Here is a 14,582-nt window from a genome sequence, read left to right as displayed (position 1 = left end):
AGCACGAGCCGCGACACTAGCCTTCTGAGCCAGTCTCTGATCCTCAAACTGAGACGGGCTAGGACCGCTGGGTTGTTCGGGCTCAGACCTGGACTTCTATCCCGGTCCTTCAGCCGGTCAGCCTGATATGCTTGGAGCATCCCCATCGCGTGCAATGAAGCGACAGCCCGACCTGCTCCTGCTGCGTATGCCCTGGCATCCGAGCGAGATGTCAAGGAAGGGAGTCTTAGAGGACGTCTCAACCATAGAGAGATAGCTGACCAGCGTCTCTCTCTATAGGGGCATCTTCTTATAACCCCTTTTGCACATCTCATCGATGTTGGCATAACTTGTATGCTGGAATCGATGGATGCGTGAGGAAAAAACGGCCTCTTCCATTCCTTCTCAATCTTTATATGAAAAACAGGAAGAAAGGAAGGCTCACCTGAGCTGGAGGGTTTATGGCCAGACTAATAACGTTCATTGAGATATTTCGCAGACACGGGTTACGACGAGGCGTTCCCCATAGCGACCCCTAGAGGACGCAGTTCGACGTTCCCATGAAAGGGAAGCATTTTTTGCAGTGAACTGGTTTTGAGTATGACACACTTGGCATTGCTCAAGGATCTTTCTGCACGTGCTCACAGGCTAGAACTCGTCTTCGTAAAGAAAGGCTGTAAAGGAAAGGTTGTGTGGAAAGCCCTTATATGGAGGTGGCTTGGGCATGTTTTATGCAAATGCCTAACCTCAAGCATGCAGTCATTCATTTAGAATACTCCAAATTCATTAACATTACAGTGAGGTTAAGAACAAATTCATATGTTGAGAAGTAGGTGGAAATATTTTCGTGAGAAGTTCCCCGGTGCACACAAATACGAAATAATCTACACAGTTATTATTGAATGAGACCCAATGTTTTTCTAAAAGTCTTCAGCATTTGGATCAATACAAGGCTAGATAAAAAATTTGCTTTTATGTATAGTTGAACTACTCATTTAATACATGAATCCAAGTCTATCTCCTTCACCTAAAAAACACTCAAGGACAACTGTAAAAAAACAACTGTTGTATCACAGTGTCTCACTCTCTCTGTACTAGCTCATATTTTCTGAGCAATTCTGGAACAATTTGTTGCAGCACTTCTCATGTTACTGACTCACCAGGATGAATCACTTCTGTTGTGGCGTTCATCATTCATCACTTTGAAAAAAATAAAAAAACCTCATAAATGTAAATGCATGATATAATGGCACAAACGTCTGTATGTCCATATGAGACTTGTGTGTATATGCATAAAGAAAAAGGCTATTTGATGTTTTAATTGGTGATTTGTGAAGGGACTTATAAGTGAAAGTAAATTGACGTGTGGCCAAGTATGGTGAACCATACTCTGAATTTGTGCTCAGCATTTAACCCATCCATGCACACACACAGTAGTGAACACACACACACATCGTGAACACACACCCGGAGCTTTAATTGACGTTACTGAGCTCAGGGATGCCTTATTTAAGACAAGACTAAACCAGGATTTAAAGGTGCCATAGAATGCATTGATACAATATTTTAAATTATTCTCTGATATCTACATAGAAGGTATGTGGCTTAGGTAAGGGCAAAAAATCTCCAGAAACGGTTTTGCATGTCCATTTACAACCCTAGGATTTGTCCCGAGAATGAAATGGTCTGTTTTTACCGTATTTGGAAGGGTCATGAATAATAATGTTGAGCTCTGCTCTGATTGGCTGTTTCACAGTGCGGCTCAATGTTGAGCTCTGCTCTGATTGGCTGTTTCACAGTGCGGCTCATTTCAGTAGCTCACACAGCATGAAGGAAACACAGGGAAAATATATATTTCAATACTGTCTCTCGCAGTTATATCTTTGGGTAATTATACTGTATATAAAATGCGGGCATCAGGGAGCAGCTATTAATATGCGGGGCAATGAAACTGCTTTCGAATGCACAATCGCTTTTTACTTTCACTTTCGAGATTTGCGATCGCACGTGCTCTGTGTAAACTACAGCGGCAGAAGATCAGATGCTTGTCAGTGGTGCTTAGGATCTGTAAATCATTCACCATCATCCTCAGTCATCTCTCCTTACTCTGTTTATGTGGTAAGTGAAATCTTATTTACTGTAATGTAAAAGGCTACCGCTAGCAAGCAGCTAACCATGTCCCTTTAGTGGCTCGCGTTATTTTATTAGAGCGCATTGTTTGTTTTCCGTGCCTTTCTGAATACAGACACCAACCCATCCCTGCACATCACATCCCCTGCACAGCCTGGAACATAAAATGTATTTCCATGATCTGCCATTTTCGCTATTATCCTCGCTTGTTTCTTCACAATACCTGCAGAACTTCTGATGATTCGGCTGGCGGCTGGCATGGAACATGGGCAGGTATATGCAAATGTTGGGGCATAACTATTTGTGATCCCGACTGTAACGTCACAGTCAGTGTTATGTTCTGATTCGCCTATTTTTCAGTGGTCTTTTGCATGCACAAGATTTACATAAGACGGAGGAAACAATGTTGTTTGAGGCTCACGGTATGTCATTTCCATGTACAGAACTGTTATTATTCAACTATGCCAAGGTAAATACAGTTTTCCATTCTATGGCACCTTTAACCATTTAGAGGCAGACAAACGAGAACCAATTCCTTGACTCGCTGTCTGTTTACCCCAAAGAATAGAACAGGTGCACAAGAGATTCCATGAACTGCATTCCAAACACCGGAACAACTCAACAGATGCACCAATATTTCAAGTGGGACTGTTAACCTCCACTGGCAGCCCAAGTGGAAGTGGGGCCTCCAGACCCATCTCAACACTATTAGAAATGATTCAGAAGGCAATGAGCAGAATGACAGTGGTTTCGGAAAGAGAGCAACAAGGGAGATGAAATAGAAAGGATGAGTCAGACAGTATTTCTACCTCTGGACATTAAAGACAATTTCCAGGAAGTGTATTGAGGCAGATCATTTTTGTACAGATTACTTGATGGCATAAATAGGTAGAGTAAAATGTAATGCACAGTGTCTCTTTTATCTCACTGCTATATCAAGAGAGACATTTAGACAAACACACACACAATAGCTATAGCTGATGTATATTTCAGCACTTCAGATCTGTACCCAGAGAGATGTTGTGATGGAGATGTTCTACACTCCATGAGGATCACCATGCTAAATTTGGAGATGTACTGTGGATGGTACACTGTTGCTGAGGAGAAACTTTATATCTGTGAGTGTTTGTGAGCACTACCGTGTAGGAGGCGGCTATCAGTAAATGAGAGGACAGGGAGTGAGCTTACAGAAAAATAGAAAAGTCTGTGCAAAAACTATTATAAAACAAGACTTAACTAAAAGAACAACTTTAAAAGTTGAGTCAATAACAAAGAAGAGTATTCAAGAATAGAACTACAAAACAAGCACAGGGAACAGGAAACTAAGCAACATAAATGTCCGAACACAAAGCGAAGGCACAAAGATGGGCACTACTTAACAGTATTCATGTTGGTTTTATATGGTTTAAATTTAGTATGGTTTTGAATTATTATATATGTATACTCATTGGCCACTTTATTAGGTACACCTTGCTAGTATCGGGTTGGACCCACTTTTGCCACCACATCCCAAAAGTGCTCTTTGATGTGAGATCTGGTGACTATGGAGGCCATTTGAGTATAATGAACGTATGTTCAAGAAACCAGTTTGAGATGATTTGAGCTTTGTGACGTGGCACATTATCCTGCTGGAAATATCAAAAGATTTGTACACGGTGTTCATAAAGGGATGGTCAGCAGCAATACTCTAGGCTGTGGCATTTAAACAATACTCTAGGCTGCGGCATTTAAACAATGCTTAGTTGGTACTAAGGGGCCCAAAGTGTGCCAAGAAAATATCCTCCACACCATTAAACCACCACCAGCAGCCTGAACCGTTGATACAAGGCAGGATGGATCCGTGCTTTCATGTTGTTTACACCAAATTCTGACCCTACCATCCTAATGTTGCTGCAGAAATTGAGGCTCATCAGACCAGGCAACCTTTATATATTGTCCAGTTTTGGTGAGCCTGTACAAACTGTAGCCTCAGTTTCCTGTTCTTAGTTGACAGGAATGGCACCCGTTATGGTCTTCTGCTGCTTTAGCGCATCTGCTTCAAGGTTTGACATGTTGTGTGTTCAGAGATGCTCTTCTACATACCTTGGTTGTAACGAGTGATTATTTGAGTTACTGTTGATTATCTATCATCTCAAACTAGTCTGGCCGTTCTCCTCTGACTTCTGGTATCAACAAGGCATTTTTGCCCACGGAACTGCCGCTCATTGGATTTTTTTAAACCTTTAAACCTTAGAGATGGTTGTGTGTGAAAATCCCAGTAGATCAGCAGTTTCTGAAATACTCACACCAGTCCGTCTTGTACCAACAACCATGCCATGTTCAAAGTCAATTAAATCAACTTTCTTCCCTATTCTGAAGCTCGGTTTGAACTTCAGCAGATTGTCTTGACCATGTCTACATGCCTAAATGCAATGAGTTCTTGCCTTGTGATTGGCTGATTAGATATTTGCATTAACAAACAACAGGTGTACTTAATCAAGTGGGCGGTGAGTGTATACTGTGTTTTAATACAGAAATGAAAAACATGCCTATCATAGACGTTGTATGAATTGCCATTTCAATGTATTTTAAAATAAATAAAAATAAATAGATCCAGACTATTCAACATGATGTCATTGACCTAGCTAAGAGAAACTGTTCATCATCACAAAATCAAATTCTCCTCTCTCCACTCCATAAACCATAATGTTTGGGGTTTTTTTAATTACAGATTCTTGTGTGGCACACACGGACGGAAAAACCTGTTCTGGTGAACGAAGGCAAGAAAGGCTTTACAGACCCAAACGTGGAGATCTGACATCTGCTTCGGTGTCGGTAATGAAAAAGCAATCTGTTCAGACTTAATCATCTCAGGTGTCACTGAGCAAATATGGGGTCATTGAAGGACATGAACCATGTGTTTGAAATGTATCTGGCCCTTCTAAGTGACAGAAGTGTGGCTTTGTACAGTGAACATTCTTCTTACTTTGTGTTGCAGGGATGCTTCCAGAAGGACCCAAAAGGGGATGGCAGGGAGATATTACCTAATACCACATTTTTGAACAGTTTGGATGCTTTTTCCTGTAAACAACTAAACAAGCTCAACAATATGGACTTATTATTCTAAAGCACAGATTAGTCTTTTTTAAGGCAATATCATCAGTATTTTGCAAGAACAAAACCAGAGGGCACTAGACAGAAAGGAAATTGTTATGTAAATTGGTGAGGGAACATGTGAGAACTGATAAAACTCCTCACTTCCATGGTTTTATAAACTCTGGATGAAGAAGAGACACAAAAAATGGTTACAACAGTCTCAAAGACTGACCAAGAGTGAACAGTCATCCATTTATGAACGTTGATGTTCCTTCACCTCTAACGAATTGATACTTAAAAACATAAAGAAGGGAATGTCTTCTTTTTACATAATGTGTATTTTAAGTTTATGTTTTTTGTCGTTTCCATTATCGTCTTGCTTGCACAGCACTACTGATATTTTGCCTTAGTTCAAATTCAGCGTCACTTTGCAGTATTAAACCAGTTCTATCATATACCAGGGCTAGCTGCTATACTGGATTAAGTGATTACAAAGTTGTAACACGGTTCTCATGACTAAGACCTAAATGATATGAATAGCACTTGAATTTGTTCCTGTGTGTCCATTGTTCCTGTTAGGACATGCGTTGTAAATATAATTTAAAGATGAACAATCAGAGACTTTAAAATAAAGTGGTCTAGCATTCAACAGAACAAACAATGTAACTACTGTATTTGTATTTCAGTTTAAAGTAAGAATCCATAGTTTAACTATTACAACATCCATAAAACTTCACACATGTTCACAGTGGTTATACCAAAGGAGACAGAGCTGATGGGTAGGGTTTCACAATGTTAGTATTCAATATTAATTGGGCTAGCCTCCAAGAGCAGCACAGAGCTCGCCTTAGTAAATATTCAGATGTATTTATATGTCAAACCGAAGCTTAGGGCTTTGCAGAGGGGACCTGTCATGAAGACATGTTGCTGTACTAATGAAGCTAATACTGAGACACCTGGGAATCTAGAGTGAACAAAATGTATGCTTGCATAAAGCAAAGCTATTTTCTTATATCAAAAACTGTGAGTGAATATTCAAGGCACATCACTGAAATTGCATGTGCAAAAAATCTTAACCTGTGCTAATATTACAATAAATCTGGCCTGATTAGCATTAGACTACTAAATTTGTGAATCTCTTTAAGCCGCCTTTTCACTGCTTACGTCAGATTATAGACCCAAATTTGTTCGCAATGGTCCGATCCTTTATGGATTCCAGTGTTGTGAAAAATTAGGGTCTCCATTGGGACCTCAAGTGATACCATTGGCTTAAAGAACTTTTAATGGGTACTCTCTTTAGCGCCGGATTACAATTACTACAAAATCATGTTATTTGTCATTTGATGTCTGTTTTAGTTAGCCTACAGACTAGCATAGCAAACAGATTAATTTTATCCTTTTATTAAAGGATCATTTTCAACCAGGTTTGCATCATTACAATAATGTTGTAATGAAGTAGTATATGTATGATTAATAGCCAAATTACACATTTTGCGTCATTTGACAGACATTTCCAGACAAATAAATGGGGATATCTGGGTGCGGGTAACATGGAGAAGGAGTACAAATCATGTTCACTTACATATACTAACAACATTGTAACAATATAAAGCTGGTTGAAAATTGCGTAAGTTGAATGAATGTAAACTATCGATAATTAAAAAAAACTCTCCTAAATACCTGCTGCTTCTGTAGAATAGGCGTTAATAATAAATAAACATAATTATTTACGCTGTTTCTATTCTCCAAAATTAGTCTTTTTACTGCATGTTTTCAGCTATTCATTAACCGTAGGGTAAATGCTTGTGTTGTGACGCTCCTTTACTGGACACGTGAACAGAAACACATTAACTTCACAAACAAATGCACGGTTTATTTCAACTGCCAATTGGGGGACAAGTACGTAGACAATGAAAAGGTGGCTTTAAGCCCAAAGTATACTCAGGTTTTTATGCATATGCTAAGATATGCGTACAGTGCGCTTGATGTAAATATCATCATCAACATCGCTAAGAGTTTGCGCCAAAACCCAAAGTACTCTTTGGGCTTAAGTCCAGAGACACAGCCACAATAAACAAGCACTTATGTGAGGAAATTAATACATACCCAGCACTCTTGTTTAAACGAGTACAAAGACATGTTTATCGGTCATAACTTCTGGAAAGAAATGGCGCAGACACTAGACAAGGATGAAACATTCTAGTGTGCATGTTTGGAGTATATTTTGAAAGTGTTTGCATAAAAAATCAAGTAACCTTTGGGCTTTAAACTGGCTTAAAAGAAGCAACAGTATATTGTAGCCCTGTGCAGCACCTATAATCAACACACTGTAAACACTTGTTTCATGAAAAATGCATATACTTGCATTTTTATACCCTGAGCACAAAAGTAAAAAAGGAAAGAAAGTAAGCAAATAAGCAAGCAAGCCCTCCAGCTGTTTCATGTTTCATCTGGAAAATGCATTTACGGGTAGATGTCGAGGTTTGCTGCGTTACTTGTAGCTATACATAAGCAGTGTTTTTTTTTTTGTTGTTTTTTTTTACATTGTAAAGCACAAATAGTTCATATTTCTGACCATAGAACATTATTTGAGGAACAGTTTTCCTCTGCCAGTTCATTCTCACTTCGTTTGGGTGGCATTGACAGATTTGAAAGGGTTAGTAATTTTTGTACTGTCACTTTAACAACCCATAATTAGCTCATCAATCAGTTGGGAGGCTTAGGGTGCATAGCACATGTTTAATGGGATAAAACTTTTCAAACTTTGAGGACATAACCTCCTCCTGGGATGTGATGGATTATGGCTGTAGGACGTTTCAGAAAAAGCGACTCCTCATTTCTTTGTAATATCTGAAGTTTGTGTGAAATCAAAGTCTACAGTGAGCACACACATAATAACACACAGCTCTGCGCTCTTATCTACGGCTAACAAAGTACCACATCCCTACTGAGTTTCAAAAGCCTCTTGAGCTCACAGAGCCCTTCAGAATGGCCAGACAATACACACGCAGCCTAATGAAGGACAGGGGACTGTCATTAAACTGAAAGACAGATTTTCTTTCCCTCAACTCACATTCTCTTTTATTGAGCAATTAGCAAGCTCAGTCCATTAAAAGATGAAAACTGTAGAAAAAAGAGGACTTTATTGTAGCATTTCGACTGTCTGAAATGCAACCATCTTTATGGAGACACTTGCAGTGGCTTTTATTTGATTCACATCTGTGTTTCCAGTATTTCATTAGTCTGTGGTTCATAGGGGTCAACTTCCCTGCCAAGTTTGTTTTCCTTTCATGCTTTGAAAAACCACATCCATCCTTTCTTTCCACATTCACCTTCAGAGCACACAAGTGCATGTATACTAACACTGCAAGACCATTACCATGGCACCTGTTAGTTGCTTTAACGGTGATGCTGAGATAAAATTGCTTTCCTTTAGAACCAGAACACGATATAGCTGAGGCAAAGCAAACCATAAAGATGACATATGAACATGTGAATTCATTCGTCAAGAAATTGCCTTCTAGCCTGTTTCTTTTTCGCAGCTGCATCTGTTTTGTGTCAGATGCTGCCACAAACTCCCCACTTAATGTATTGTTGAAGAAAAACAACTGTTGTACGAGGTTTATGTATTTATTCTATATTGATATATTTATGTATTTATTTACATTACAGAGTCTTTTCTTATGAAGCTGTACTTCCACTCAAATATAAAACGTCTGTTTCTTTCTTATTTCATGAAACACTGGCTGAGCTCACAAACAGCACAGACCCATTGTTGTTTTCTCATATTGCTACTGAACTGGGAATTGATTGATGGACTAACAAAACAAGCGGCTCATTAAAAAGCTGTTGACGAACCCAACGTTAGGTTATGACCTGCGGCACAAGCCTCCAATAATCAAGGATATCTCTCCTGATTTACAATCTGATTCCGAGCCACATTAGCACCGTTGTATAATTATCCAAAATCATGCCAGGCTGTTTGGTCATCTATTTTTGTAAAAGTGATCAGGTTTTCCGTATTGCCCAGACTAAGTGCTTTGCTGAAATTAGTATGTTTGCCCGAAAACACCCACCTTCATCTTCTCTCTTACTTGCAAGACAAAACATTTCTGCATGTTGCTCTTGTAAATGTTCTTCTTTTTGTTCCACAGATCATCTCAGAACGAAAGAGAATAAAAATGTCAGAAAATAATAAATGTGTTAGGAAAAAAAGAATGTGTTTTGAGTTATTGGATGTGTATTTCAGTATTTTTTTATTTTTTTAATGATTTTGCTTTACACGTGCATGTCATATGCACATCTTACCACTTAAGGCAAGACGCTATACAAGCAAAACCATATTTTTTTCATGCACTGGCCAATATTGAGATTTGTTGGGCTATTTTGCATGTTTATTTTATTGCAGTTCTTAATGCCTTTCTCAAAAAGAGTTTTTTTCTCCTGTGCCGAGCCAGAAAAATGGCCTAATGTGATTAATCAACTGGGGTGATATCTTAGTTATTTTTAGCTTATTCCCCTGTGGCATCTTGCCTTAAGTAAGAAAATGTTTAACTGGGAATGATTTTTATCTAATATAATGTTCTCTGATTTTCAAAGACGTACATTTCAGGTTGGAATAGTCTTCAGTCGTTCTGTCAAATTAAAATTCAAAAAAGATTTTCATTCAACTGTGATGTTCTTGTTGGAGGCACATTTTGTTCTTCTATAATTTCATTTCATAACAAACCAACAACATTTCTCTTCATTGAATCCTTCCTTCACAGCAAAGGATGTAATGTCACCGAGTCAAATGGAGCATACTAAAAGCTGGACTGGGGACCAATTCCCAGTCAATGCATGCTGCAATAAGCCGGCTCCATTGGTTCCACTCCAGGTTGTTAATTTTCTCACTGGCAAAAGAAACCCGCTTAGAGCGATCATTTGAGCAAGAGAAAACACATGCTGCCATTACTTTGAAACAGCCACTCATCAAATCACACAGAATTAATTCAGTTTCTACTCAACACTGTATATTACAGTTTGGAATGGTGTGAACACAGACAAACGGAGCAATAGCAAAGCAGCTTGGGTCAATCAGATTTGAAGACTGGAACTGTATCATGTGTTAAATGAAGGTATAAAGTAATTATATTATGAAATGTTGATGGCAGCAGTCCTGTAATGTTTGAATAGTATTTGAAAACTATTCAAAATATATTGTGATTGAAAGAAAAATGCTTTTTGCGTTTTCTCGCAAAGTATTGCGTTTCCTCAAGAAACTGCATTTGCTAACAAAATATGCATTCTCTCAAAAAACTATTGTGTTCCACCAACAAATGAAAAAGCATTGAAATATAATTTTTCCTCCCTTCTCATTTTTTACTATCACTATGTCCCTTTAGGGGCTCCGTATTAAATAGAACCAGGGGCATAGCAATAGTTGTAACTTAAGTGAGCAAAAGAAACCCGCTTAGAGCGATCATTTGAGCAAGAGAAAACACATGCTGCCATTACTTTGAAACAGCCACTCATCAAATCACACAGAATTAATTCAGTTTCTACTCAACACTGTATATTACAGTTTGGAATGGTGTGAACACAGACAAACGGAGCAATAGCAAAGCAGCTTGGGTCAATCAGATTTGAAGACTGGAACTGTATCATGTGTTAAATGAAGGTATAAAGTAATTATATTATGAAATGTTGATGGCAGCAGTCCTGTAATGTTTGAATAGTATTTGAAAACTATTCAAAATATATTGTGATTGAAAGAAAAATGCTTTTTGCGTTTTCTCGCAAAGTATTGCGATTCCTCAAGAAACTGCATTTGCTAACAAAATATGCATTCTCTCAAAAAACTATTGTGTTCCACCAACAAATGAAAAAGCATTGAAATATAATTTTTCCTCCCTTCTCATTTTTTACTATCACTATGTCCCTTTAGGGGCTCCGTATTAAATAGAACCAGGGGCATAGCAATAGTTGTAACTTAAGTGGGGGAACATGTGACATGAGAGAAATTTTAATGTATGTTATTTCTGAAGAAAACCAGTGTATATGAAAGAGCCATTGAAACCACATGCTTCTGAACACCACAGAAAATGTGAAACCCACGAAAATATTCACAAGATCTGTTGCATCACACAACACCAGGCAGCTGACGGTCTTTAACAGTCAGACCCAAGCTGTTGTTGTGACAGATCTCATCAAATCCGCCATAATGTTCCTGTTTGTACTCATCATTTATGCTAATCAGACCCATTGCTATGGCACATACTTATTTTAATATTGTCGTTTTTATGTTCTTTGACACCATTTAAAGGGGTCATATGATGCGATTTCAATTTTTCCTTTCTCTTTGAAGTGTTACAAGCTCTTGGTGCATAAAGAAGATCTGTAAAGTTGCAAAGACTAAAGTCTCAAATCCAAAGAGAAATTCTTTATAAAAGTTAAGAGTCAGCCACGTGAAGGCGCTGTGTGCTTCGTTGTGAAAGCAAAACTACTTTGTTTGGTCTTCCAAAAGAGGACATGACTAGAAATCAGTGGTTAAGTTGTATTTACAACACTGTTCCAGAACAGTTCAACAACCCAAATATTCAGATGTGTGCAGCACATTTTATGGAGGACTGTTTCCTGATCCTGGGAGAGTAGACTACAATGCCGGCTGTTCTGACTCACAGACTGTAAGTACGTTTTCATATTTAAAGGACACGCCTCGCTTTTTCAGACCGATGAGCTTTGTAAAAATCGATGCTTTTCAGAAAGGCGGGGCATAGAGGAGAAACTATAATGTACAGTATGTGGAAAATAATGTGTTTTTTTAACCTTAAACCGCATAAACACATTTCATTACACCAAATACACAAAATAATGTTATTTTTAGCAGCATCATATGACCCCTTTAATCAGTATTCCAAATTCTATCACATTTCATTCAACGCAACATTGCATAAACGATTTGTAGTTTAAGCATGTATGAGAGGGATTTACTCCAACAAAGTAAATTTGAAAGATGAATACCTCCTTTGGGAAAAGAAGGAATGATTTTTAAGAAGAAAGAAGTATAAGTTGGCAAGTATGATAGAAATGCTGTATCTACAGTAATATGCTGTATCTGTTGGTTATACAAGGTCCCTAAGTGAGCATCAGAGTCTCGCACCTCCAAACTAGGGAATTGTTTACAAAAAGCAATTTTTTTTTGTAAAAAAAGGTCTTCTGCTCCACCCTGGTGGTCTTCGGCTCCGCCCTTGCTTTCCGATCTGCTGGCCCCACCCTGGATACCTGCTCCTTCAGCTCCACCCTGGCTCCCCGATTCAATCTTCAGTCCTACTTTCTGTCCATGGGCCTGGCCCTCCATCCTTCCCCATGTTCCCCCTCTGCTCTACCTCCCACAATAAGCAGTCCAAACAATGACAGAGTTCAGGGCTGAGGCAAACAAAGTAATGCAGCAGCAACACATGCAGGACTTCACCATGAATGACTGAATGAACCAGGCTATATATACCCTGCGTTCTATTTGGAAGGGCTCATCCCTATGCCCTAATCCCTTCAAAGAGTTTACCCTCTGGAGTAAGAGCTTCGAAGGGTTGAAGGGTGTAGGGGACCAAACAACTGTTTCTTGAAGTGCCCTTCTGCGTCATCACGTGCCCACATGGAGGCGCCGTCATCTGCACAAAGGATCATGGGAGCCCAAAGTGTCCATCAGTTGTACCCTTCGAAATTCTTCATTCCGAAGGGCCTTTTGAAGTGGCCAGTTTTGAGCACTTCGGTTTGGAACGACTCTTCAATATGGCGGCCATGATTGTTTTCACTCCGAAGTGCCTTTCGGAGGGCGATATATCCCGTTTGGAACACACTGATAGGGTGAGCAGACAGGGTTGATGAGACACAGGTGCAAACAATGAGTACTGATGAGTCTGGGCAAAGGTTTGTGGGAAATTAAGTCCAAGACTGAGTGACAGAGGTATGGGATGGAGTGCCCTCTAGTGGTTATCAAGGGCACTCAAGCTGGTGATCGTGACAATACATTTATTATTAGTTATTTTAACTACAAATTTAAATTAAACTGAAAAAAAGGAAATTATACATTTACACACAAGTAATAAATTACAATAAACATATAATACACACTGTTGCTCAATATTTAATTACAGCTTCAGATGTATGATATTTTAATTTGCTACAAGCAGGATACACAAGAAGCACGTTCAACGTGGACACACAGACAGTTGTCATGGTAATAAACACCTTAAACAGCAACCGTTCGTGTGTCCGCACTTAATGTGCATCTCATATTTGAAAAGCAATTTAGGGGGCCCTTGGCTTTTGGGGGCCCAAGGTGGTTGCCGACCTTTGATCTCCCTTTGGAGCTCTCTAGAACCGCTATGAGCAAAATGCCTAAAAATGGACTTGGCAGCCTTGAACATTTGTGTGAGTGTAACTGTTTGAGAGTTTAATATCATGCTTAATGTAACATACAAACAGGGTCAAAAATTGATTGTGAAGATTGCATCCCCTGCAGGACACAAATAGCACAAATGCTAAAATTGATGCTATTGTGATTTGCATATTATATTATGATTGCATTATTGTATGATTGAGGTTAAGTCACAGGGTTCCTGGAACAGGGAAAAATGAATTTTTATAAAACATGTCCTTTTGTATCACATTTACTAAGGTTGCATTGTTTATCCATTTGATCTTTCATTCAAAACTTTCAAAAAACATCTAATGTTAATCTAACCTAAATTCTTGAGTAAAATATCTCTAAAGCATATTCCCATTCATATTTGCATTTGTTTTAGCACACCAGGGTGACTAGGAACATGAAATTATACAGCCGTGACTTCCTGAAATATGTACATATGTATATGCACATCTTGAGAAATAAAAAGCTGCATACTGCATCAGTTAGGGTTAAAAGAATTGTTGCAAAACATATAACATTCCAGAAACATGTTAATTACTGCAATAATGATCCAATCCAATCCTTCAGTATTTGCTTTATTTAAAGCAGTGTATATATATATTCTCCTGGGGGGCAAGCTGAACAATTGTATAATTGTAGCTTTTTCATATTTAATGTGATATGACACTATACTGTTCAAAAGTTTGGGGTCCATAAGATGTTTTTAATGTTTTAGAAAGAAGTCTCTAGTGCTCACAAAGGCTGCATTGACTTGATCAAAAAAATACAGTGAAAATAGTAATATTGTGAAATAATATTACAATTTAAATCAACAGTTTAATATATATTTTTTTATTTTATTATATCATCCTGTGATGGTAAAATGTATATATTACTCCAGTCTTCAGTGCCACATGATCCTTCAGAAATCATACTAATATGCTAAAAAAAATAATAATAATAAAATTAAAAAAAAATTCTTATCATCATTGAAAACAGTAGTGGTGCT

At 38.3% G+C, this 14,582-nt stretch overlaps 1 protein-coding gene across 2 annotated transcripts in view; it reads left to right on the top strand.

Moving 5' to 3' along the window:
• The window catches only part of LOC107560151 (galactosylgalactosylxylosylprotein 3-beta-glucuronosyltransferase 1), a 100,748-nt gene extending 93,044 nt beyond the window's left edge, over window positions 1-7,704 (top strand). For both annotated transcript variants that reach the window (XM_016244241.1, XM_016244240.1), the window contains 2 exons: window positions 4,820-4,923; window positions 5,087-7,704. In XM_016244241.1, the coding sequence (XP_016099727.1) occupies window positions 4,820-4,906 (87 nt within the window). In that variant the 3' untranslated portion in view covers window positions 4,907-4,923; window positions 5,087-7,704. The remainder of the gene's footprint in view (window positions 1-4,819; window positions 4,924-5,086) is intronic.
• The last annotated feature ends 6,878 nt before the right edge of the window (window positions 7,705-14,582 follow it).

The sequence above is a fragment of the Sinocyclocheilus grahami genome, unplaced genomic scaffold (assembly GCF_001515645.1).
Source record: "Sinocyclocheilus grahami isolate Dianchi unplaced genomic scaffold, SAMN03320097.WGS_v1.1 scaffold712.1, whole genome shotgun sequence".
NCBI classification, from domain to species: domain Eukaryota; kingdom Metazoa; phylum Chordata; class Actinopteri; order Cypriniformes; family Cyprinidae; genus Sinocyclocheilus; species Sinocyclocheilus grahami.
The sequence above is the reverse complement of the archived record's forward strand: the minus strand, read 5'-3'. Positions and strand labels throughout refer to the sequence as shown.